This window comes from Pipra filicauda, unplaced genomic scaffold (genome assembly GCF_003945595.2).
Source record: "Pipra filicauda isolate LSUMZ 115617 unplaced genomic scaffold, ASM394559v2 scaffold507_size779033_pilon, whole genome shotgun sequence".
NCBI classification, from domain to species: domain Eukaryota; kingdom Metazoa; phylum Chordata; class Aves; order Passeriformes; family Pipridae; genus Pipra; species Pipra filicauda.
Genome location: NW_024104651.1, coordinates 583703 through 608989, shown reverse-complemented (window position 1 = coordinate 608989; position 25287 = coordinate 583703). Strand labels below are relative to the sequence as shown.

Here is a 25287-nt window from a genome sequence, read left to right as displayed (position 1 = left end):
AAGATGAAGTCTTTGTTCCTTAACATCTGAAGTTGAAGAAGGTATTTTACAAAGCATGCTACAGTTTGTTTTGTGTTTTTTATGAAAACAGGGCAAATATTATCTACTTGAAGGACCTCATGATAACACATGCTGAATATTAATGTCATCAATTTGCTTGCTCTGAAAGTTTAGTGCTATAACAAAAGCACTTCTTTGTGATATTAAGTCTCACAAACTGTGTGCATGATCCACTTCAAATATTACACATTTTTAGTTAATCCAGATTCAGACCTGGTAACTTAAATTTTAATTTTTAAAGAGAGAGGGAGGCTGTGGTTTCCCATATACTATATCCTGCTAGTACTTGATTTACTGTAGCATTGTAGAATGTAAGAGCTGATTGTGCACTTAATAAGGGAAAGAAATTATTTGCTTCTAAATAATAGATCAAGGACATTATGTTGCTTAACTGTGAATGCCTTATTCAGTGGCACATGAACAACAAAGATGCACCGGTTGATTTGCCATACCTGGGCAGGGCTGTGTGTTGCAGAGTGCTTCTTCAGTGTGCAGTCCAAGGCAGATATCTCCTCCATATGCTGGTGCTGGGTTTGTACAGGAACGGGTTCTCATGTAATGCCCTCCTCCACAAGTTGCTGAGCACTTTGACCAAGATGACCAACAAGACCAGCCTCCATCCACTGAAAAGACACAAAAAACTGTATTTTCCCAAACTGATGTGAGATGTGACATAATCCAGCCCATCTTCCTCATATTCTGTGGATCTTATTCATGGCCTATGGAAATTATTGGACATTTTTAGGTACCACTGAACATAGGCCCACAAATTTAATCTTACCACAATGCAATTTAATTTACATATTTTAAAAGCCCCTGGTATGCTGGAAAGCCTAACGAAATTACTCATTCATAAAAGACACTTTCAATGGGTACCATAATATCTTGAAGGCCAAAAGTCTTTTCTCACTTGTGAGGAAACAGAATACCAAGCTTGTTTAGCAGAAGTATTATAAGCTCAGAGTAGTTTTTTATTGATAGAAAAAAACTTCGCTCAGTAATAGCAACAGAAGGATGGAGGAATCCAGATTTTGTTCTGAACCCAGTTGGATTGCCTTAACCCTACAACCCATTTCAAAGGATCTAACACACTTGTAGAGTTTGATGGGCTAATATATACTTACAATCTTAACACAGCTCTAGCAGAGATGTCAGCAGCAGAACAATGGCAGAAGTTTAAAAAAAGCTACATACATGGACAAAAAGGAGTTGCCACCTTAAGTTTCTAACACAAGTTGTTGAAGAATAAATGTTATTATTCCCCCCCCTCCTTCCACCCTACTCTTTTGTATTTACTAATTCAAGTATGTCAAACTATTCTCCACTCAGTTTTCACAAGATTCTTCTGACATGTAGGCTGGATATCATGAGAGATTCATTTGTCAGTGGCTTTTGACACATGGCCACTAGAAAAGATTTTAGTGAAAGTTGACCTCATTCCCTGCCCTAGACTGGTTCCTTTGCAGCCTTTGTTCTTACAGCTACTGCTCCAGGATGTATTTCTGGTTTTCATGGCCACATTGCAGCTCATCTGTCAAAGGCTTCCTATCTGCAGCCACATGGCAAAGTCAGGTGTACTCCTTCCAGGAACAGCATTCCTGCTGCAAAGAATCTCAGTATTTTGTTGATTTCTCTTCAATTTTTTTTTAAGAGACAAAAACCTAAACTTTAAAAATTTTCATATCCTACAAAAAATTCATTTCTTTTCAACCTCCTATTTAAAGTTTGTCACTCGCTTTCTTAATTCTTAAGTAAGAAAATTATTTACCACACCTGAAACTGATTGAAATAAGTAGAGTGTAATTCAACCGACACAATAGGTGAGCCTCTAAGTACTATAAAGGCAATGTGCTGTAAATTTGCCTTTCTAATAGGGTCCTAAGCCAAGCAGAAGTTTCACTTGTTTTTCTCCCATCACTCATAGCAGCATTGGGCATTTTACCACATACGACAGAAACTTATTATTTCCCACTTTTAAAAATACTAAATAAGTACACTTTCTCTGTACATAATTTCTACAGCATTCTCATTTAAGACATTCTTTGTAGGATTTTGTTGTTTGTTGAAAAAATTGATAGTCACTGAAGTCTCCAAAACATTCACTACCATTTCATAATGGCTCTTTTCTGCTCAATTAATGAAACAACTTTTCAAGGAGTAATTTCTACTGGTGTACTGAAGTGTTATTCCATGATTATCTCTAACAAAAAAAAAAAAAAAGGGTTCCAAATTTGAAAAAAAAATAATTTACAATGAAAACATCTGTGTAGTACTGCATTCAAAATCTCTCTTGAATGGAGATTTAGAACAGTTAAGAATTACTCATTTTGGCTTTGTAGCACTGTATATCACAAATGCACTTTGTGAGTCAAGTAGAATGATTTCTATGCAAAGGCTTCAAGAGTGAGAAAATGATCTAGGAGAATTTTGATATTAAAACCTATGCATGCATTTTTTAATGTAATTTCAGATATAGCATAGCCTCAGGTTCTCAACTGCTATTCAAACAGGTAATTCACTAATGCATGTCTTAGGCTATTTACTAATCCTGTAAGTGAAACTGTTGAATAGACAGCATTTTATTCCCTGTATTTTTTATTTGCAACATTATCCTAACCATCAAGAAAGCACGGAGCTGGTACTTTCTTGGTAAGAACTGTAGTTGCAAAAACTTTTGCAAGTAATGTATGTAGACTCTGAAGCCTGATTGGACAGACAGGATTTGTGGAATCTGGTACTATATTCCAAGTATGCAATTGAAATAAATTATTTCCCTTATTAAGGAATTCAGTGATTGTTACATTTTTTTCCAGGATATATTTATCAACCAAATAATCTAGCTATACAGATGTATGAGAGAGTTTTATACCACCTATCATAAATAAATACTTCATCTCGGTAGAGTACTTGACTTATTCTTTTATTCATATTTTTCTTATTCATACTTTTCACTGGAAAACAAATATGTCTTTTTGCTTGAGATAACTCTGTTAATATAGTATTATGCAAGCTCATATCTAAGAAATCCATAGGTTATTTGTCTTCAGTGCAGGTGAAATATACTGTGCAATTTTATAACAATTTCAAGACATGGTATCTTTTATTCAGAACTTGCCTCTGTTTTTCTTTCTTTTTAAATTATGTCAAATAAAAGCAGAAGCTGTTATCCAAGCTATTCCTTTCATGAGATATTTAAGGCTTTACCTTTCTAGATACTCCCTTTTTAGTTTTTTTATTTTTTCTTTAAAGTGATTGCTGACTAGCTCAAAATGACTAATCAGAAGCATACTTGCTGCAGCGTATAGAGTTCCACAAACCAGAATTGATTCTGCCTGAGGTTGCCTAGACAGAATATAAATCATCTGGAAACATTACCTCTACATTGTTCACTGTAATGGAGACAGTGACCCCCAACACTTTTCTACTTATTTTTCAATGGACCAGAAACACAAATGCACGTGCATTTGAAACTATGCCATCGATCTAAAAGTGGCCAAGAACACAGAGACTGATGTGACACCCAGGCATGTCATCATGTTTCACAGCTGCAGTGATCATGGCTGTACTACATAACTTCAGATATAAAGGGAGAAGTGGGTCTGGGGAGGATGGGAAAGGACAAATATACTAGACAAAGTTAGATTTGATCCTAATTGAGCTGGACGGTGCAATTATAACTGGGTATTTAGCAACTATTTATTGACAGACTGCCTTCCTAAATCTCTAGCCTTTCAAGGACTATCATAAGTACCTTTTTTATTTGTCCCCAGAACTTTTGCTTTTCAGCAATAGAGTATGATAAGGCATCATCATGGTTAAATAAGATCAAAGCAGTGGGTATTTACTGCTTGAGTTTTTTACAAGACCTAAATAGAGCTCTGTGGTTTCTTTCATCTTTCTTTAGGTTGCTTAGCAACACAGAACCATCTGGGTTGGGTTTTTTTTCTTTTTTTTTCCTTTTGTCATGGAGTCCTTAATGTTATTTCTGCCTCTTATAGGAGGAAAAATACACAGCTGCAAGGAAAGTCACTACAGGTTCTTTACATAACAGTTTTGTAGATCTGTTGGACAAAAGAAAGTTGCTAAAGCAGTTCCACAATGAAAGATTTAAAGAGTCTTTACATTTTCTGACAATAGCTGAGGTTGATCCGTTTAGGAAGAAGGCTTCCTTCAGCTAGCAGGGTGCTCTCAAACAGTGCTCTTTCCTTTATAGTAAAGCAAACAACTTTTTGCCTACTGGCTGTTGTTGAGGTTAATAAATATTTCTTCACTATAATGAAAAAAATCCACACCATAGGAAAGAGGATGTACCAGGAAGAAACAGTGTACAGAAATGGGATCTCCAGGGGACATGACAAAACATCCAGACTACTGGAGAATTTCCAAGAGACAATTGAGTACACTTGCTACCCTGCTATGCACTTTGGGTTTTACAAGGAAGTGGAAGGAAGTGTGGGCAGACACACTGGCCTCACCTAAGAACACAGAGGGGACTGCAGGCTCCTTCATATAGTGTCTGGTCTCATTTTGAATTTAAACAACCAAAAAACCCCAAATAAAACCCATTTGTTTTTTGGTTTGTGGTTTGCTTTTGTGTGTGTGTGCGCACGCGTGTGCGCACGCGTATGCCTTTAGGTTTATAACTTTTCATGCTAATCTTTTTAAAAGTGTGGCAAAAGAGAATAAAAAATGCTGAAAAGTCAGTCTTTTCTGTTTGCATGATTGAATAAAAATAGAGAGGCAGTAGTCCTCTCCCCCTGCAGAAATGCAAAAGTAAGACCTGGGGACATGCATATTGGGCAGCCTACAGACCCAAGAGAACACTGCTCACTTCCATATACCTGGGGATCATCCAATTCCACATCACTTATTCTACAGCTTTTTCCTAATCCTGTGGGATATTGCTGCATGTTCAGTGTGGGGAAAGAGCAATTTTTACATCATAGTTTACAAAGTCAAAGTCTTGTTTCTGTGATGCTACAGATACCTTTTATTCATAAAAGCAATGCTGGATGAAACAAGCAGTCAACATAGTGCAAGGCAGAAACACAGAAGGCAAATAAATACTTCTAAGGGAAGAATAAGAACAAAATCTAAGGATCCACTTGGATTTAAGTCGCAACTGAGACTCTTAAGTTAGAAAAGCAATCGTTGTTTCAACGGACAGTTCATTCCTCTTCTTACTGGCTACAGAAGCAGCCTAGAGACATCAATGCAGCAGTCACAGAGAGAAGCTTTACTGGAATATTTGTTTTTCCTCCTGATTTGGGAAGCTATTGTAGGATAAATTCTGTCTGTTCTTTTAAATACATTCTTGCTTCCTTGTGGCAAATATGAACTTCAAAGGGAAAAAAATGGGAGGAAAAACCCCAATAATGAAGAAAAGAAACAATAAACAACAACTGGCTTTAGGGATGCATAAATAACTTAAATAGTCTTTCAGGGAGTTTTGTATATCTGAAACTTGTTATTGTTATTAGCAAGTTTAGTGACCTTAGCCCAAATGTCACAACTAAACCAAACTAAAACTACTATAATAAAAATCTGAAATTGGTAAAATCCCAAAATACTGTTATGAAATATCAGAATTTCAAATCTAAGAGATGGTAACTGTCCCTTCCCTCTGATCTAACACTATGCTCTGAAGAAGAGGGAATGGAAACTCCTGTAGCTCATGCTACTCAGTGGTGCTCATGTAGCTGTGCTTTAAATGCCTGATTAAGGCACATCGGCCAAGTGTCCCTATGTCTCTATGGGAAAGAATATAAGAGAAGGCAACAAGAAATAAAACAAAAATAAAAAAAAGTTATCCTTTTCTACAGAAATAACTGAAGAGATTTGTAATGCTGTGAACTAGGATAGTATTCCTTATGTTCTTTTAGTTCGTAAAGTCTTTTAATTTTTGTAGATTTGCAGAATTTAAAATTCAAACAACACTTCATCATGGATTTCTCTTTGTAATGTAAATATCTTGCAAGCCCCTAAGGACAACAAAACCCTGATATGAGTGATTATAGATTTCTTTGTTTTAGTACTGATCTCATATTAGTAATTCAAAAAACCCAGAAATGTCAGTGAGCATTCACAGATCCTTTCCATAGTTACTGAGGCTGTTCAGTTCTTGCCAGCTCAATGCTATTTACATCTCTGAGGCATAAATAAGGAGCTGACATATAGTGTCAAAGCATAACTTGCTAGTGCAAGACAATAGTTCAAATTCCCTTGTACGTCAAAGTAATTTAGCCACATGGAAACTGAGTACGGAGACCATGCCTTTACTCTGTACTGACTTGCAAACTATTTCTGCAGATTATTTGGGAGAGTGCTAGTTAGTTGAAGGCAAAATTGTATGAGGGATCATTCTAAAACTTGAACAATACAGACAAATCATCTTCCAGGGCCTGGGTACAATTTCTGGCAATTTTCTGGCACTGTTCAATTTACTATTATATATTCAGCCTTCAAATACTATGAACGAAAAGCAATCTGCCTAGTGTCTGCTAGCAATCTGCACTTCAGTGGACCATTTACAACTGTGTAAAAAACTTCACTGTTTCTCTCTTGCAGGTTAAAAAAAGATTTAACAGTACCCACCGAAGGCAGGTTCTAGATGAATTTAGCAATTTTTTTTAAGTTCTGGGATCCTTCAGCACATTCAATCATAAATTACTGGCTATTAAGATATTAATAAGTATATTTAAAATGATGGTGTAAGACATTTAACCAGACAAGACAGCCTTGTACACTCATTGCTCCGTGGACTTTTTCATTGTGTTAGTCCTTCAGAGCACTTGGTGTCTTCCAGGATGACACTGAGCCCAGATTAACTGATTGAGAAGATTTAAAGTCCTATTGACTTTCAGCATGACTTAAACATATTCTCTATCACTCCTCTTTCTCAGCAGTTTACATCACGAGGGGTTGATCCTGCCTGCAATAAGTGGAAGAGGGAGCAAAGCAGAACCTGAGCCTGCACGAGCAGGAAGGGTTCCTTATGGCTGCCATTGTACCCCTTCCTACTAACTAGAATATTTCTAAAAGTAAAATGACTGGACTGGACTGTAACTAAGTGGTTCTGTGCCAGCATGGAGCAGGTGAAGCTGTTCTTACCCTGAGGGAGTTCAGGTAAATCTTAGGAAGCATCACATTCTTCTTTGTTGCAATTTTATTTCCAGTACTGTGGCAAATACTTCAAGGTCGAGGTCAGAACAAAATCTCCCCACATTCCTTCACCTTTCTGCGTGCACCACACTTATCTACATGGACAAGAATGAACTATGCAGACTCCCTGGTTTTTTCCCTGATGCTCACACTGGAAAGAAGGGCCTGACATATTTACTCTATGTTTATCTACAACTTAGTCTGTGGGAGGAGTCAATACCTCAGTGAGACCTGCCCTGATACCAGCCTTTCTCATTAACACCAGCAAGGGCTGTGTGATCAAAGCCTAACAGGGACATTTTAGAAACTCACTTAGATAGCTACAGTAAGAATGACTTATAGAGCTATCCTAAATATTATAAGCACACAGGAAATGAAATCCAGCCCCTAGCACTGAAAGGACAAGAACCTTCTTGTTCTCATTAACAAGAAGGCTGAAAACTGATTCAACCATGGTTTTTCTCTTCCTGGCTGGTCTCCTCTGTGTCCTTACTGTGGGATATGGTAGGTTTGTACATGTGGGCCTGGAGCAGAGGCTCTTCACTCATGTATGGTTTATGTCTGCCCTTTCTTGATGATGTCATATGAATGTCAACCTAATAGATGTTCACGTTTAGCCATCAATTTAACTTTCTGTTACTTTCATTAAAAATTAAGAGAATTCAAATTAATTGGCATGCTTCGCCAATAAAAATTTATTTCCTTTCTACAAAATTATATCAGGTCTAATTTATGGATAACCCCTATGCTGCAATAATTTTTTACTCTCTCATGCCTTAAAAAAAAAAATTAATTACATCTACTGCTGGCAATGTTTTCCCTTGAGATTTATCTGAGATCTGATTTAGCCCTCTCCATTTCTTCTTAATTATTGGCAAACAATAGTTCTGTAGCTGAGGAACTTTGTGATTCCTTGTTGTAGGATATGATACATCTAAATACTTCATTCAATCTGTACATCTTTATTCAAATTTGCTTTGCTCTAAAAAGAAAAATGAAACTTGTCTCTGAAAAAAGTTATTAGATATATTAGGACACTACTTACTTCAGAAAGGCCCACTACACTTTATGTCTACTGATCTTTAAAAATATTTTCAAATTCAGAAACAACAGAAGAGGAAATCATTTTTGCATAAAGCACAGTTTCAAATTCTGCCTTACAACTTCATGTATTTTAGTCTGAGGTATTGGCTAACCCATAAACAACTAGGGCCTCTGCAACAAAATTATGTCTGCATAACTGTGTTTTACCAGTTAAAACAATTTCCTTCAAAAATATAACAGTGTAATAGCTGCAGAGCTCAATAAAAATACCACTTCGGAAACCCTTTGACTTCTTTTAACTTTGAAAAAATCCAACAAAAATTGAAGACAGCACTTAATTTGAAAATTAATAGCAAAGGATGAAAAACAAATCTGGGCCCATTTAATGCATGTACTGCTGTTACTACAGTATGATCATACAATCAGATATCTTAAAATTTGTGATAATACTGTTAGCTAATACTACACCACTCACATGCTTCAAAGGAAGCTGAAGCCTGTGTCTTGTGGAGGGATTCCCTTTGCAAGGGAAGAAGGAACTGAGGAGAAGATGCTACGTTCTAACTGCCTTTACCTACTGTATACATCCCTGAGGAGGCTTGCACATCTTAGTACAATGGTCCTCTAAAACATTTGACCTAATGCATTACTGCCAACCCTCAAATTTTTTCACAGATTAACAGTGCAGTCACATGAAACAGGATTGTTTATACAGAAAGAAGCATATAGTCTTTTCCCTGGACCTCCTCAGATATTCACACTGACAGACAGAGGAGCTACACAGTGAGCAACTAAAGCTACTTTCCTCCCTGGATGCAGCAAGAAAATTTCACCAGAAAGTGCTGGCTTGTCGTGCCCATGTGCCTCTTTCAGAACTTCAATGGCTCAGTGGGCTCAGTTCCCCCAGACTGAAGCAGGGATCCCCGGCAGAAATCCCCCTTGGATCTGCCCCACCTGCAGGAGAGATGGAGGCTTAAATGCCTCAGGGCATTCAATTTGCCAAACAATCCTATTGTTCCTGTTAGCAGTAAAACTGCAGAGAGGTTCACTTTCAGTGAACAGCCAGAACACTCACAGAGCTACTGGGTTTGCGGGCTATGTGCCAAAACACATTGCTTAGGTTTAATGCAAGATGGAAGCACGTTTTTCAAGAAACTGTGTACTCCTGAGAGGGAACTGTGTCCTTCTGTACAGATCTGCCTACTGCTTAGATTCTAATGCAGAGAATGGGCAGTGACTGTTAAAGGGCTTAAAAAGCTTAGGGAAAGCACTGCAATAAGATTGGACAAAATATATATATACAGACACATACACACACATTAATACACACGTTTTATGATAGTGGTACACATGTAATAGGTATATTGCCATAGTAATTCTTCAGATCCAAACTTGAATAAATGACAAATGCTCCAGTTCTCCGATAATAAAATATGCGGAACTCTTATACATCATTAATAAAATTAAAGATGTATGAAGGCTTATTTCTAAATTTATTTGTTACTACTGTAAAGAACTATCTCAGTCATTTTTCCTTCTTCCTCACTATTCTTTCTTACCTTGAATTCTTTCCTCCTAATCCAATTGCACCTTCTTTTCTTCATGTGTTTTCCTATATCCTTTCCCTTCCTTTTTCCAGAAAGCCTCTGCAAAGCTCAAAAGCCTTTCAGTTTGGATTTCTGTTTTATGAAGCGTGAGAGGTGACTGAAACCAAGATCTTTTTTCTCGCCAAATGTCTGAGAAGCAACAATGATTTATAATCCAAAGCAGTTTCTTGTAAACACATATTCTACTTGTAATTCCTTTCATAGAATCCTAAAAAAGCTTTCAATGAAGGAGAAACTCAAGGTTCCAAGACCAAGCTTTACGGTCTACTTGAATTACCATTTAATTTGGTGATCAGTCCCAAGTCTTATTTGCTGGAGGCTCTAAATTCAAGAGCTAGCACAGATTCAGTGCCAGCAACCACTATGATGAAAATGATATTTTGAGTTCAAATAAAAATTAGGTCAGATTTCTCATGTCTTGCCAGATTTCTTATGTCTTTTTTTTTCTGATAAGTTTATATACTAAAATTATATTTTTACAGTCAGTATCACAAGTGAAAAAAGACATAGCTGTTACTACTGTTGAAGATAAACTGATTGACATCACAAGGGAATATTACCTAAATCCACATATATTATAGAGGTAAATTTGAGCTGTAATTGACTCAAAAACCGAAACCCACCAACTAAAAAAGAAAAAAGCAAAACAATTACTGCAATATATAGCCTTGAAGTTGGACTATTTTATTTTCCCTTTTCTAATTTCATTTGAATCTTACCTGGACAAGGCAAAATGTTGCATTCCTGGTACTCTAGAGATGGGCCAAGGCAAGGAAGTCCCCCATACTTGGGTTCAGGATTGCTGCAGACCCGTTTGCGATTCCGTATACCTCTACTGCAGTCACGACTGCACTGAGACCATGGAGACCAGGGTGACCAGGCACCATTGATGGTATGAGCAGAGTATCGTCCAGAACGCAAGAAATCCCCTGGCAATCCTAATAAAATAAGGATTGAAAAAGCAATTCTGAATTAAAACAGTATCTCACCCCTTTTCTTCTTCAAATTTACTCCTAGGCTTCTAATAGTAAGTAATATGAACAGGAAGGTCTTGACCTTCCTCACAATCTAAATCCCAGTTTTATCTCGAGAAACTCTTCCATAATTTCATAATCACTTGCACAGAACTAGAGAAAAGAGTTGGATCCAACACTTTAGTTAAAACTTTATGTCTGTGTTGACTGAACTAGCCAATTCATTCCACCTAAGAATGATAAAAATTACCTTTCTCTTGCACAGGAATTATCATCAGAAAATCTCCAGATATATTACATAGATATTACTGCCTCTGTTTTAGGGAAAGAAGGTATCCTAGGCAGCAATGGACTGTACTTATCCTATTCAGACTTTAGATAATGTCCACTAAAAATTCCAGAAAGTCTAGCAAAACTGCCCTTTTGTGATGAGCTGTGTTTTGTCACTTTAAAAATCAGTTTATTTTCACTGAGCTGAAGTGTTCTAAGCCACATATAAGCTATGGAAATAGGCATTTTGGAGACATACACACACACACAACATAGAATAGTTAAAATAACCACCTAGCCAGTGGAAAACATATTTTCTAAGTGAGTTTAGTAGAGAGAAAAGGCATTAGATTACACAGCAATGGATGAAGTCCGCTATTTATTAGTGAAAGGGAACACACAGATCTTGTTCACAGCATACAACCAGTATGCCTGCATATAGCCCTGGGTCAACTTCTAATAATCTGTTGTTCATTTGCAGTATCTTTGTCACTTTTGGGCTTGGTCCTGCATGCAAAAAGACTCCTTCAATTGTACTCATCACAACAGTGAAACCACTCTTGAGCTGTAGCATTACTGCTAAGCATCACTACTAAGCAACTCCAGCAACACTACTGGGATTTCCTACTGTTGCCAAAGCAGTTCACCTTTCCCAGTGCTAGCATCACTCTATGATTGATGGACCAGTAACTGCTGCTTTTATTACAAGCACTTATTTAAGTAGTTGTGATGAGAGAAGGTCCTGTGACCGGTACTTAAAACAACAGAGGATGTGTCTGCCTCTCTATGCTAGAGCTTCGGTATTGCTGATATAAGTAGAGATGAACAGTATCATCATCAATGGAGAAATGCAGGGGACTGTTGGCAGCTCTAACTGCAGCAAAAATGTCTGTTCTTAAGAAATTGTTTTGTGCCCTACCCATGGGCATAGGCACTGTGGGAGTATCAAATGGAGACAAAGAAACAGAAGATGTACTTAATGATGAGATGAAAACAGAAACAAAAAATACTGTGAGGAGTCTGTCCTGGACAGAACAGGACCAGCATTCAGCATAACCAGGATGGAGGAGCCTCTCATTTGAAGTGTACGGTACTGAAACAACTGCACCCTATTTCTACATGTGGTTATGGCATTACTATCACTTAGTTCTTCTCTGAGAAGTACACCCACAACAATCCCAAAGTAAGTGAGGGTTTGCATATTTTTATTCAACACTTGATAACTGGCAGTATTGGAATGATGATGCACTGACATAGAAATACTTGTAATAGGAAACTGTTGAAATTAATAAGAAAACATCAGAACGGCAATATAAAAATTACTAAAAATGGATAAAACCTTTCAGGAATTATAGAGGGTAACTATTTCTCTCCTGCTGAGCCAGATTCTATTACGCAGATATTAAAAGCAGCATTTTAAAAAGCATGACATACATACAAAAATAAAAAAGGGAGCAAGACAGAGAATCAGTATATGAATTATGAATACAGGTCCAATTTCTTACTCTGTAAGACCCTTTTTTATGCAGTTTTTTATCACTTTGGTCATGGAAATGCTTAACGTATGTACGCAGTGAGCTGTGAGACCAAAATAATACTATTTTTTATACCAGAATTTCAAATTAAGGGCTTTTTTTAGTTATTAAATTAAAAGCAATGCAAACAATGGAACAAGTATTAATCAGGCCAGCCCTCCAGTCATTTTCTTCATAAATCACTGCAGGGTGTATCACTTCATAACAATTCTAGGATATTCTCAAGATATTTTTGCAGGACATGTGTAGCTTTTTAAATTCTAAGGAAAATTGTGACCTTATATGACATTATGGTATTTGATTTCTTCCTATTTAAATTGTAGACTGGGAAGGGGAATCTTCTAAGGGAAAACTCTAAGGTACTTTAGCTCTGAAACAGAAAAGGATTCTAAAGAATCTTTTTGCTGTGGAGTTTGGTCTGCAGCAAGTGTTCCCCTGTGTTTTCTTCTTTCCAAAGCATTAAAAATTTTATTATAAGGAGCAGACTTTTCACAGTTTTACAGTAATTCATTCAGCATTCATAGAGGGGCTTTCAGAATTTTCCCTTCAGACAGAAACTACACACTAAAAAATTAACATTATGCCATTAGTGGCATGTAAAATACCAAGATCAGTTTACGTTCTGGAAATACTGTTCTATATGTTCCTTGGTCAACATTATAGCTTTCAACAATGAAGTGACTAGGTTCATGGATGAGGGAGAACAGTGGATGTTACTTAACTCAACTCTAGTAAGGGTTTTCGATTGCGAGCTATGCTGGCGATGGTACGTGCCTTCAGTAGGGTCTCCCATGCCAGACAGGTCCAAACTGAAGGGGTAGATAAAACCATGTCCATGGACAGGACGAGCCCGCTGGCCTTCTGGCAGTCATCCTAGGAGAAGGACAACTCTAACCCCAAACCTGGGCAGATGGAGCTCACTTAGCCCTGTAAGGCCATCCATCTAAGAGAAGGACACTCTAAACAAACCTACGTCCTAAGGATCTCGCTGCCACCATCCAAGCTCGCTCGGCCCTGGCAGATGAACCTCAGGATTAAAGGGTTGGTCCAGTTCCGCGCATACTGCGTCTCACCTAAAAAATCCATTGCGCAGGCTCCAAGGCCTTACCCACATTTGCAGAGCCCAGTAGTGATGGGCAAGGGTCGAAACGGCAGGTGAAAGGTGCACTGGAAGCTGCAGACCCAACCCTGCATGCAGGCGGTTCAGGATATTGGTCATCAGAGACTGACCGGAGATGACAGTCTCTTTGGGCAGCACCCTGAATGACCAAGCAGTCTTTTCAAGGACAGCACTGCTTGCTCCACTCGGAGAGGGGCCTAGAAAAGGTGGCCTAAAAAAATCTCATCTCCCCTTTCACCCGGTTGGTTAACCGCGGCCAACGGGCATCTTCTTCCAATGCGGTCGCACAAAGATCAAAAGACAAAGGCATGCACCTGCCCCCAAAGGTGTACCCAAATTGACTCCAACATGTTGGAACATCAGAACCATGCTCGATTCTGCGGATAGTGGATGTCCTGAGCGTTGCTCTGCCCTAATAGCTCACGAACTATCATGTCTCAACATCGACATAGCTGCTCTCAGTGAAGTTCGCCTCCACGAGGAAGGCAGCCTTAGAGAACATGGTGCCGGTTATGCACTCTTTTGGTCAGGTAAACCCAAAACCGAAAGGTATCCCTCAGGAGTTGGCTTCATGATTAAAAACTCTATTGTTCCTAAACTTGAAAATCTGCCAACAGGTCAGTCTGACCGCATTATCTCCCTACGCCTTCCACTCCACAACAAGCAACACGTTGTCCTCTTTAGCATATGTGCCCCAACTTTCCAAGCTGACCCTGCCGAAAAAGATAAATTCTACACCGACCTGCGCCACCTTACCCAAAAGGTGCCTGCAGATGATAAGATCATTATCCTTGGATTTCAACGCCAGAGTAGGAAAGAACTTTGAAGCTTGGAAAGGAGTATTAGGCAAGCATGGTGTTGGAAGCTGCAACGATAATGGTCAACTTCTGCTAGAATTCTGTGTGGAGCAACAGCTCACCATCACTAATATTATCTTTCAGCAGAAAAACAGTTTGTAGACAACCTGGTTGCATCCCAGATCTAAGCATTGGCACCTCATCAATTATGTCTTGGTGCGACGGAGAGATGTCTTGCGATGTCCACCATACCCGCGTGATGCCCAGTGCAGAATGCCAAACAGACCATCGGCTTGTGCGCCGTAAACTTAACTTCAACCTTAAGTTCAAGCCTAAAATGGGCAGTATCCTAAGGAGGAGACTCCAAGTTAACAATCTCCAATCAGCCTCAGTGAGAGACAGATTCCAGGCAAATCTTCAAACTAGGCTCGAAAACCATTCCACAAATTCTATAGATGCTCTCCCTGAAACACTCTGGCACCATATAAAAAACAGCATCCTGCAGTCCTCTGTAGAATCCCTAGGGTTCTCCCTCAAGAAGAACAAGGACTGGTTTGATGAAAACAACCAAGAGATCCACGAATTGTTGAGGAAGAAGAGAACCGCTCAACAAGCATACCTTGCACTGCCATCCTGTCACGTAAGAAAAACAGTCTTTCACCTTACATGCAGCAAGCTCCAACAGAAACTTTGTGACATCCAGAACAAGTGGTGGATCAGTCTAGCTGAAAAAACTCAATTATGTGCAGATACAGGTGATCACAGAGGATTCTATGAGGCCCTGAAAACAGCATACAGGCCTACATACCAGGTCCAAAGTCCTCTACTCAGCGCTGATGGTCAAACGCTTCTAACAGATAAAACCTCCATTCTGAATCGATGGTCTGAACACTTTCAGACTCTTTTCAATACTAGTCGTGTAGTCCAAGACTCAGCTATTCAGTCCATTCACCAGCAACTGGTGAAGCACGAGCTGGATATTGCCCCCACTTTGGGAGAAACGCTTAAGGCCATACAGCAGGTGAAAACTGGCAGGGCAGTTGGGGTTGATGGAATTCCACCGGAAGTCTGGAAACATGGGGGCCTTGCACTCCATGCTAAATTTCACGAGTTTGTGGTGTGCTGTTGGGAACTAGGCGAGCTACCATCAGACCTTTGTGGTGCAGTCATCATCATCTTGTATAAGAAGAAAGGAGTTAAATCAGACTGCTCAAATTACTGTGGTATTACTCTGCTCTCTATTGCTGGTAAAATCCTGGCAAGAATACTTTTGAACAGACTAATACCCGCTGTAGCAGAAGGAATTCTACCTGAAAGTCAATGTGGTGTGAAACAAGGCTGCGTTCTTGCACCAACTCTATTCACAATCTTTTTCAGCATGATGCTCCCAAGGGCCATGGCAGACCTCGATGGTCAGGACGGTATCTACATTCAATACTGTACTGATGGAAGCCTTTTCAACTTAAGGCGACTGAAGGCCCATACTAAGACCTTAAACCATCTTGTCCGGGAGCTGCTTTATGCTGATGACGCCGCCCTTGTCGCTCACACAGAAGCAGCTCTGCAGCGTTTAACATCCTGCTTCGCAGATGCTGCTGAGCTCTTTGGGATGGAAGTCAGCTTAAAGAAGACTGAAGTTCTCTATCAACTGGCACCTCAGGAAGTCTTCCATCATCCCCATATCACCATTGGCCAACCAGAGCTCAAATCAGTCCAGCAGTTTAATTACCTAGGTAGCCTCATCTCCTCAGATGGCAAGATTGATGGAGAGATAGACAATAGGTTAGCAAAGGCATACAGTGCTTTTGGAAAACTCCACAGAAGAGTGTGGTGAAATAAACACTTGAAGAAAAGTACAAAGATCAGTGTTTACAGAGCCATTGTGCTGTCTACTCTTTTATATGGATCCGAATCATGGGTCATCTACCGCCAACACCTGCGTCTCCTAGAACGCTTCCATCAACGCTGCCTCCGTACAATCCTAAACATCCACTGGTCAGATTATGTGACCAATACATCTGTTCTTGAACAAGCAGCAGCCACAAGTATTGAGGCCATGCTGCTGAAAACACAGCTGCGCTGGGCAGTATACGTCTCCAGGATGAAGGACCACCGCCTCCCTAAGATCTTGCTTTATGGTGAACTTGCCACTGGCTGCCGCATGAGAGGAGCCCCAAAGAGAAGATACAAGGACTCCCTGAAACAACATCTCAGCCTTGGCCATACTGATCAACGTAACTGGTCTACTCTGGCCTCCAATCAGGAGGCCTGGAGACACACCATCTATAACGCTGCTGATGCTTTTGAAAAAGCACACAGGATCACTGTTGAGGAGAAAAGGCAACACAGAAAGAATCGTGTCTTGCAGATTATACCACCTAAGGAGTCTTTCTGCTGTGCCTTTTGTAATCGGACGTGTCTATTGCATATTGGCCTTTTTAGCCACCAGCGCGCTTGTAACAAACGTGGGTAGAGCCCTTCCCAGATCTTCGTTCGCGAAGCCTAGTCATGATGATGATGAGTAAGGGTTTTCAAGATGACTCTCATAACCTCCTGATAGACAAGTCCACAAAGTATGAGCTAGATAAGTGGAGAGTGCAATGTATTGAAAACTGGCTGAGCACCTAGACTCAGAGGACTGTGAGCAGTCATTAAAAGAAAAGTCACTAGTGATGCATGCCAGGGGTCAGTACGGGGTCCAATCCTGTTTAACACCATCATTAACGAACTGCACAAGTTTGCTGACGATACAAAACTGCAAGTGTATCTGATAAACCTGAGGATCATGTTTTACTTTGTGAGGCACTGGATTATATTATCGGGTCAGAACCAACTCAAGTGTGCATGGGTGAGCTCGTGGCTCAGGACCTGGGGTCTTATACACTTTGACTAGGCAGAGTAATGTCATGGTATTCAATTAGGGAGGAACAACCCCATGCAACCCCATTTTGAGGCCAACTGCCTAGAAAGTAGTTCTTCAGAGAAGGATCTTGGGGTCCTGGAAGACAACAATAAGCTGACTGTGAACCAGCAATGTGCCCTTGTGGAAAAGAAGGCACTTGGGTTACATTGGGAAGAATCTTGCTAGTAGGTCAAGGAAGGTGATCCCGCCCCTCTACCAGCACTGGTAGAGACCCCATCTGGAGTGTTGGGTCCAGTTCTGGCTCCCAAGTCCTTCAGCTAAGAAGCCCTGTTTATTAACTGAGGTGGTAGAGTTGATGGAGGGCAGAGGAGCAATGCAAAATTAACCAAAATATTATGTTCTCCAAGCAAAATTTTTTCAGAAAGTAAGTGGCTATACAGAACCAAGTCCTATCCATATCACAGTTTTCATCAAATTCAATAGAAAAATGTATAAATAGAAAAGCATTGTAATCTTCCAGAGCAAGTGGCACAAAACTGAAAACTTCAAATTTTCTCAATAAAATGTGGTTTTCTTGCTTGCCACTTCTGTTTGCAATTTGGGATGCTTTCAGATTGCTCCACGTCTACCTCCAGGAACAGAAACCAGATTGTGCCACTCAACAGAAATCAATATTAAGCCTTCTGTTTTTCTCAGTTACTGTCCTGAAGATAAAAATATGTGGCTAAAACAGGATGCAAGGACTAATGCCCTCAGCTTGGTTAAAGCAAAAGTCTAGTTGCCAAACACCTTAGTCCCCCTTATTTAAAGCCCATCTACAGAAATAGTTATCTAATTTGCAAAAAGTATGATCAGTCATAGACTCATCAGCAAACTAATGAATAGCTTTCCCAAGACAGACAGAACAGTTGTAAATCAAATCCAGATCTGACCTTTATGACAGGTTCATAGTTCAAATGTTTTAAACTAAATTGTTCTCAAAAAGCCTGACTGACTTAGAGCACTGTGAACAACTAGACTGTGTGAATTCTGCTTGCAGCTTACCAACAGTCTTATTTTCAGTTGTTCAGAAGTCATACTCCAGTAATAAACTGCCACACACTGAGGCTAGAAAAGGGATTTAACTACTTAATCCCAGTACACTTTTAAACAGGCCTGTGCTCTTCCTTATAGTGAAAATTTCTGTGAGTAACAACAAGTACTGCAAAAACTTCAGTAGAAGCAATCACAGTGATTTTGTGGACTTTTAAGATCAAGGAAGACAGAAGATATGAACTGCCATCTGAACAGAAGACTTTTCTCTCATTTCAAGTGTTTATGCTTTTTTCAATATGGATAAAATTACAGAGAAATTAGCACTGCATTGCTGACGACTTACTTGTTCAATAACGCACATATAACAAAAAATAATTGCCCAAATAAATTACATAATTCTTATCCAAACACAGATGATTTGATAATTTCTAAGTAAATTTTTAAAACTTTTTAGTTGAATTGAAATAGTTTTATAAAGCCACAAGAAACGAATCCTGTTTGGAGACATATTAACATGAAAGTCACTTGCCCTGACTAGCACAAGAGAAAAAATCTGCCTTTGCAAAAGCCTGTAATGAGACTTTGATTGACCTGATTCTGCTTGAAAACTGCAACACTCCCAGCCAAGTTCAATTAATTTGCCTTAAAGTAAGGCTTTAATAAAGTGCATAGTTTTATAATAATTCCCTAGTCTAGCCTGTAGCTAAGTAATACAGCTCTAAATAAGAGAGAAGTAGCTGTGACACCTGATAAATTATATTACTTGACTGATTTACGACTTACGTCCTCCTGTTTCGACCTAACAAAGAAAATTCAATTATCCAAGCAGTCTAGGTTCATGACTTTGGGAAAAGATGATCTGAAGCCAAAATTCAAGTATCCTGAATAATTTCTAAATGACAGCATGAAACACTGTTTAAAGTGCAGGAAGTAACAAGGAGAAGCAAAGATCGTTTCAATGTTGTCACTTTCTGAAGGCAGCCTGCAAGGTATTTGACAATGTTATTGAAGCATAAAACTTTATTACCTTCAGGTCTAAATACCTATAACTTATTGAAACTTTATAAACTTTCAACACATAGTAAAATTTAAATGGTAAAATGTAATGGCCAACAATAAGATAGCATATTTTAAAAAAAACAGTGTGCAGAGGGAGGATGCTATGTTAGCACAAGAACTTTATTTCTTGTACCTAGGTTTTCTGTATTTAAATATATAATTCCAAAATTCCATTAAGGAATTGTTGTTTGTCAATCAAACCTGAATTTGTCATCAAATTCAGTTCTAAATTCCATAGTTCATTTTGTTCTTACTCAGAATACCACAGTTTAACTTCAATAAGACAGTATAAGCAATAACATATACTCCTCCTGACTAGAGGACATGCTGGATTATCAGCACGTTTTATTCTGTACTAAATTCTGAATGCACTATAGATTTCCTGTGGTTAACACTAGGATTTGATAAATCTTTTCACAAGAGATCATAGCCACTAAAACAGTAATTCAGACAAAATTACATCCTGCCTTCAAAAATAACTAGTGTTTTAAGTTTGGCATAGAGAAAGTAGTGACAACTGGGAATCTAAGCTCAGATTTCCAGGTGACTTTTTCTCCTTTTCCTTTAAGGAATTTGCAAATTTTCTTCAGAATTTATTTTCCCTTCCTATCACCTCCCCCCAACTCCCCAACCACTCCAAAAAAGAAAAAAAAAAAGAAAAAAGAAAGAAAAAAAAAAGAAGGAAAAAAAAAAGAAAGAAAAAAGCAAACAAAAGACTCTTTCAAACCAAAATTAGAAGTATTGTCTTTGTTTAATTGTTTTCTGAAGCTGTTTTGGAAGCTAATCTGGTCTAACTCCGGCCATGTCAAATTCAAGTGTCTTGTCTAAGCTCATCATTGATGTTTGCTTACACCTTGGAAAGAAAGTGGTACCTCCAGAGGGTAATTTGTGCCCATTGTACAAGAGGTTATCTTCAATGGATCCCTCATTTCTCAAAGTGCTCTTGCTGGCTCTGCAGACTACAATGGAGTCTAGATTTTGGTAAGATAAATTCAACCGGGAAAAAATCAGTCAACCTTATACCTTGTGAAATTTTTACCCCTGGATTTAAAAAAATATGTTTTCAATAAAATTGATAGTGTTTATATATCAGATAATCTTACTGAGCATCACTATGTTTAATGCAGATATTTAATACGCTTCATAAACACACATTAAAGCCTATGGTAATGCAATTTCTAAACTTTTAATGCTGGACTGTACAGAAATTGCATTAAGATGTGCAACAATGTACAATCCCACTCAGTTTATTTGAAATAGCTGTCTCTTTCCTATCTGAGCACTATATGAAAACCCAGAGGCAAAGAACAAGATGTATTATTCCTTCCTCTTAATCAAACTTCAAATTAGAAAAGCATGTGTGCAAATGCTGCTGTTTGCTTGATTGATACAGAAATCTTACCACACTCAGGAGGAATTTAGAGGGTTTCTGGGAAGAAGTTCTAGCTCTAAGCTCAGACTGCAAAGAAAGTTTGCTTTGCTAGTATCTGACAGTGAAACATGATTCTGCTTAACATGGCATGACTATAGTTGCACGGTGGGAGACTGTAGGCAATGAAAAAATTTTTAACAAATGGCTCCTATCTGCAAGGAACAGAGCACTGATCTTTTGATCAGAACACATCTTTGGTAATGAGGTATGCCAAGCATGCTGTACCAGAATTAATCTTTCTATAAAAGCCAGAAAATTGCTGCAATTCAATATGAAGATAATGAAAAGAATGTTTCACAGTATCCAGGCTCTGGTCAGGTGGAAGTAAGTCATGATGTTTTCTTTCTATCTAGCCAGAAATTATGAAGGTGTCTGCCACAATTCATGATTTCCTATTCCCATGGGTTTCTTCTGTTCCAAGAGCTACATCTGCTCTACATGACTCTTATTCATGTCTTTTCTTCAAACGAAATCAAGGAACAGTAGAGTGGTGCTGTGTTGGCCCAAATCTAAACCTGGGAGCAGGGAAGTGCTCTTGAATCCTGCACTTTAGAGGCAGTCAGTAAGTTTCATCTGATCAGCAAATCAAAATGGTGCTCCCCCTCACCCTCCCCCACCAAATGTTCCACTCCATACCGCTCTGACATCCATAATCAGAAAATGACTAAACAAATAGCCTCAAAATAAAATGTGGCTATTTTCACCAGAAGTATATTGGTCAATGCAGCCACTCGGAACACTGATTGGGCTTGATCTTTCATTAAAGAATACTTAAAGACTCACTGGCCAAAAAGAATTGAAGAATGAGCACAAATTAATGACAAAATTATAAGGGCACTCACTAGGAAGAACAGACAGATGTATAGTAGTTTCTGCCCTGTCGAGTACTCAATATAAAGTACTTAAATATTCAGTAGTTTTGGGATTAGTCAGCAAAAATTCTTCGCCCAGATGAACATTTCTATTACTGTGCAACGCGGCTGGGGCCACCCACATACATTGCTCTAGTGATGAATTATTTCCAAATGAATCAAAGCTGTAGTTTCAGCAGGATGCAACAAAAAAGTACACCACCAGGAAATTCAGGAGTATTATGTTCAGAAGCAAAAAAAAATCGTCAAGCTAATCAGGCAAAGAATGCACCTGAACCACCTCCCACCCCACCATGCTGCCCAAAAGCTCTGTTTAACAAAATATAGAGTCTGTTACTTCTGACTATATTCTGTAGGAGTCAGTTCATGCATCAAACTCCAGGAGAGGACTTATGATCATGACTTAAGGGCTGAGAGAGGTGTCTCTGTACCATGTTTAATTTTCTTGCAGCAATGTGATCTAGAACAAACTGGCTCTTTCATTGGTTTACCCTACTAATGTGCTCTCTCTGCCTTGCATTGGCTTTTGTATATTCCTTTCTTAAGTCTGACATCTCAGCTGTCAGACAAGAATATACCTAGATTCTCTTGCAGGTCTGCTTCTAGTTGTTGTGATAACTCTCATAAGTCTGTTATCTGGTGGGAAAAATATTCTCTTTCTCTTTTAATCTCATGAAATTTTAAAAAGGTTTCATCAATGTCAAAGCGCTGGAAGATAGTGAAAAGAAGCACTGCCACCTGAAAATCTCATAAGAACAAGGGAAGTACACCTTTCATATACACCAATCATAGTAGAGCAAAATATGTGCTAAATACTAGTTTGAAATTTAGTTTGAATGAAAACAGAAGAATAGAAGAAACACTTGTGCCAAGAGTTGCTCCATGCCAAAATCTGCCTTGCTATCCACAGCTAAAAGAATCTACATTTCACACTGTAGACTAACTGAATTGTGAATGACACAGAACACAAAACTAAGCCTTATCTAGAGCACCATGGATTTTGTTTTATTATTTCACGCAGTTCAATATATATCTTCAAAAAATTATTAACATCCTGCTCTCTCCAGAGAGGCACAGATGTCAAGTGATACAACAAAGGTTTTATAGGTTTTATACAGGATGAAGGTCAAGGGAGCAGGATGGAAGTTTCTAGCATCTTATCGCAGAAGCCAACCCTGCAGCCTCCCCTGCTACCAAAACCTTGACATGTAAACCTAATACAGGCAGGAGTTTAATAATCACTTTCACAATAGTTGGGCTGTCTGAAAAATATTGAGAAGCCCAAGGACTCAGAAACTGTTCTCTCTTTTTGATCTTAGATAAGCCAAATATCTTCAGCTATACACTGGGTTTTTTTTCAGCTAACTTGGGTCTTGTGAAGATACAAAAGCCTGTATAAGGTCTATAAATACTAAAATATAATAATAAAAAATCAGTATTTCTTTAGATTATATGACTAAAATATAATACATAAAAAGATACACTGATATATAATTAAAACTGGATAATTCATGAAAAGCATTAATAAAATTAGAACTGTCAGAAGGTTTCCTGTTTTATATCTATCTATCTATCTATCTATCTATATATACTATATATATATAAATTTATTCAAAACCATGTATTACTGATAGGGAAAGAAGAAAATTCTGAAACAAAATAATTCCAATTTAAAGTGATCTAAAGTTAAAAAGATTTGGAAGAAGTTCAGTTTTCTGTCTCAGAAATAAACAAAATTTTAAATTACTAGCAATAGAACAACATAAACTTCTATAATACAAATTATCCAGTTCATAAACTCCTTATTTATTTAAACACATTATTGAATCTTACAGTCGTTACTTTCACATTACTGAGCAAAAGTTCTTCTCAGCATCGATACTCCATATTCTAGCTAGATATTCAGCAAATATGGTAATGTTGCACAAATTCTCCCACAGGAAAAGTTCAAGAGAGTATAAGGAGATTCTTCCAAGAACCAGATTATTGAAAAGAAAATCAAAATAACTTGGTAAATCTCATAACTGATGGTAAAAGATACTTGCTTAGTCTGAATGATGATGCTACATCCAGAAGAAATACAGGCTGGGTTCCCTGTTGTGATCACTATGTCCTCCTTTTCATTATTAGCTCTGCTACACAAAACACCAGCAAGCAAAACCTTCCACTGTGTACTGAAAATGAAACTGCAGACATCTCGCTAGCAGGAGGCATCATGCAACCACTTCAGCTTTGCTTACCATCTGTCGAGCATCCACTGGTGCCATCACTGGAACAGTAGCGCATTTCAATCCGTTGCCTTCCCACCTCCAGTAAATTTGGGTCAGGCAAGCGCGCTTTGCAGGTGTATCGGAAACGTTGTTCATAGTGACCACCATTGTCTGAAATATTGACTGGGGTCCAAGGTGTCCAGGGAGTTGTCTTTTTTAACTCTGGGCAGGTGTTGGTGTTACAAGGCTGATATTCCTGAAAGAAAAATGGTCATAATGAATACAATCAGCAAATATGACTTTAAAAACACCCCAGAAACCCTCAAAACAGACAAAAAGATAACCAATTTAAAAAAACCTCTGATACTTTTTCCAACATTTTCAAAGGCAGTGATCATCAATAAACTTAATTCCAATTTCAAACTGAAAGTGTTTTTTCTGCTTCTATGCAAGCAGAGTATCACACTGCTAAGAGCAATAATATGCCACTACAAATTAGATCTATTATATCCATAAAATCAGTAAAACAAACACTATAAGTACCATGATAAAGCACACCCTTCATAAATTTATAGCCCCAAATAATGTTTAGCTAAATATGCTAAAGCTTTTAATTAGGAAGCATTCTGATAAACTGCAAGTACTTGACACAAACCAGCAAAAAATAATTCCTTGGAAAAATCTACTGGCATATGAATAACCAAATCACTGTCCATTTTGTGTATTGCTTATGTATTACAAAGGGGACAACAGACAAAAAATGTTTTCTACTACAGATTTTGGCTCCCTGAGGTGCACATTACTCATAGTTCCAGCATTGCTAAACCTATCTTCAGAAGCAAATTCCCTGTGGATTGAATGCACTAAAAGGAACAGATTGCATCTGAGAAACAAATGTAGAATTGCCAGTATTCTCACAAATGCAGACTTATTAGTATTGTCAGACCTCACAATACCTGTTTTCTTATGAGTATCATCAAGATCTGTAGGTCCTGTCTATTCATTTTCCAGAGTAAAATACAATTCATCTCATGCAAATGTTTTGTAAACTATATGGATGAAATTAAACAACCATTAAATATCAAAATAAATTCCCACTGACAAATAATTAAAGACAAAAAGAAACAGGCAGCAGTGGAACAATTTTTAAATTCTCTTGCTACCTCTGACCTCTTAGAGAGAAACTTAGCAGGAATAACCTTCTGAAAAGGAGCCCATTAAAGTTTGTAATTCCATTAAATTCTAAAA

At 38.3% G+C, this 25287-nt stretch overlaps 1 protein-coding gene across 1 annotated transcript in view; it reads right to left on the bottom strand.

Annotated features, from left to right (window-relative positions):
• SEMA5A (semaphorin 5A) overlaps positions 1-25287 on the bottom strand; it is a 240238-nt gene that overhangs the window by 16552 nt on the left and 198399 nt on the right. The window contains exons 15-17 of the mRNA XM_039386823.1: positions 24070-24295; positions 10592-10810; positions 513-683 (exon numbers count right to left, since the gene is read on the bottom strand). Coding sequence (XP_039242757.1) covers positions 513-683; positions 10592-10810; positions 24070-24295 — 616 coding nt within the window. The remainder of the gene's footprint in view (positions 1-512; positions 684-10591; positions 10811-24069; positions 24296-25287) is intronic.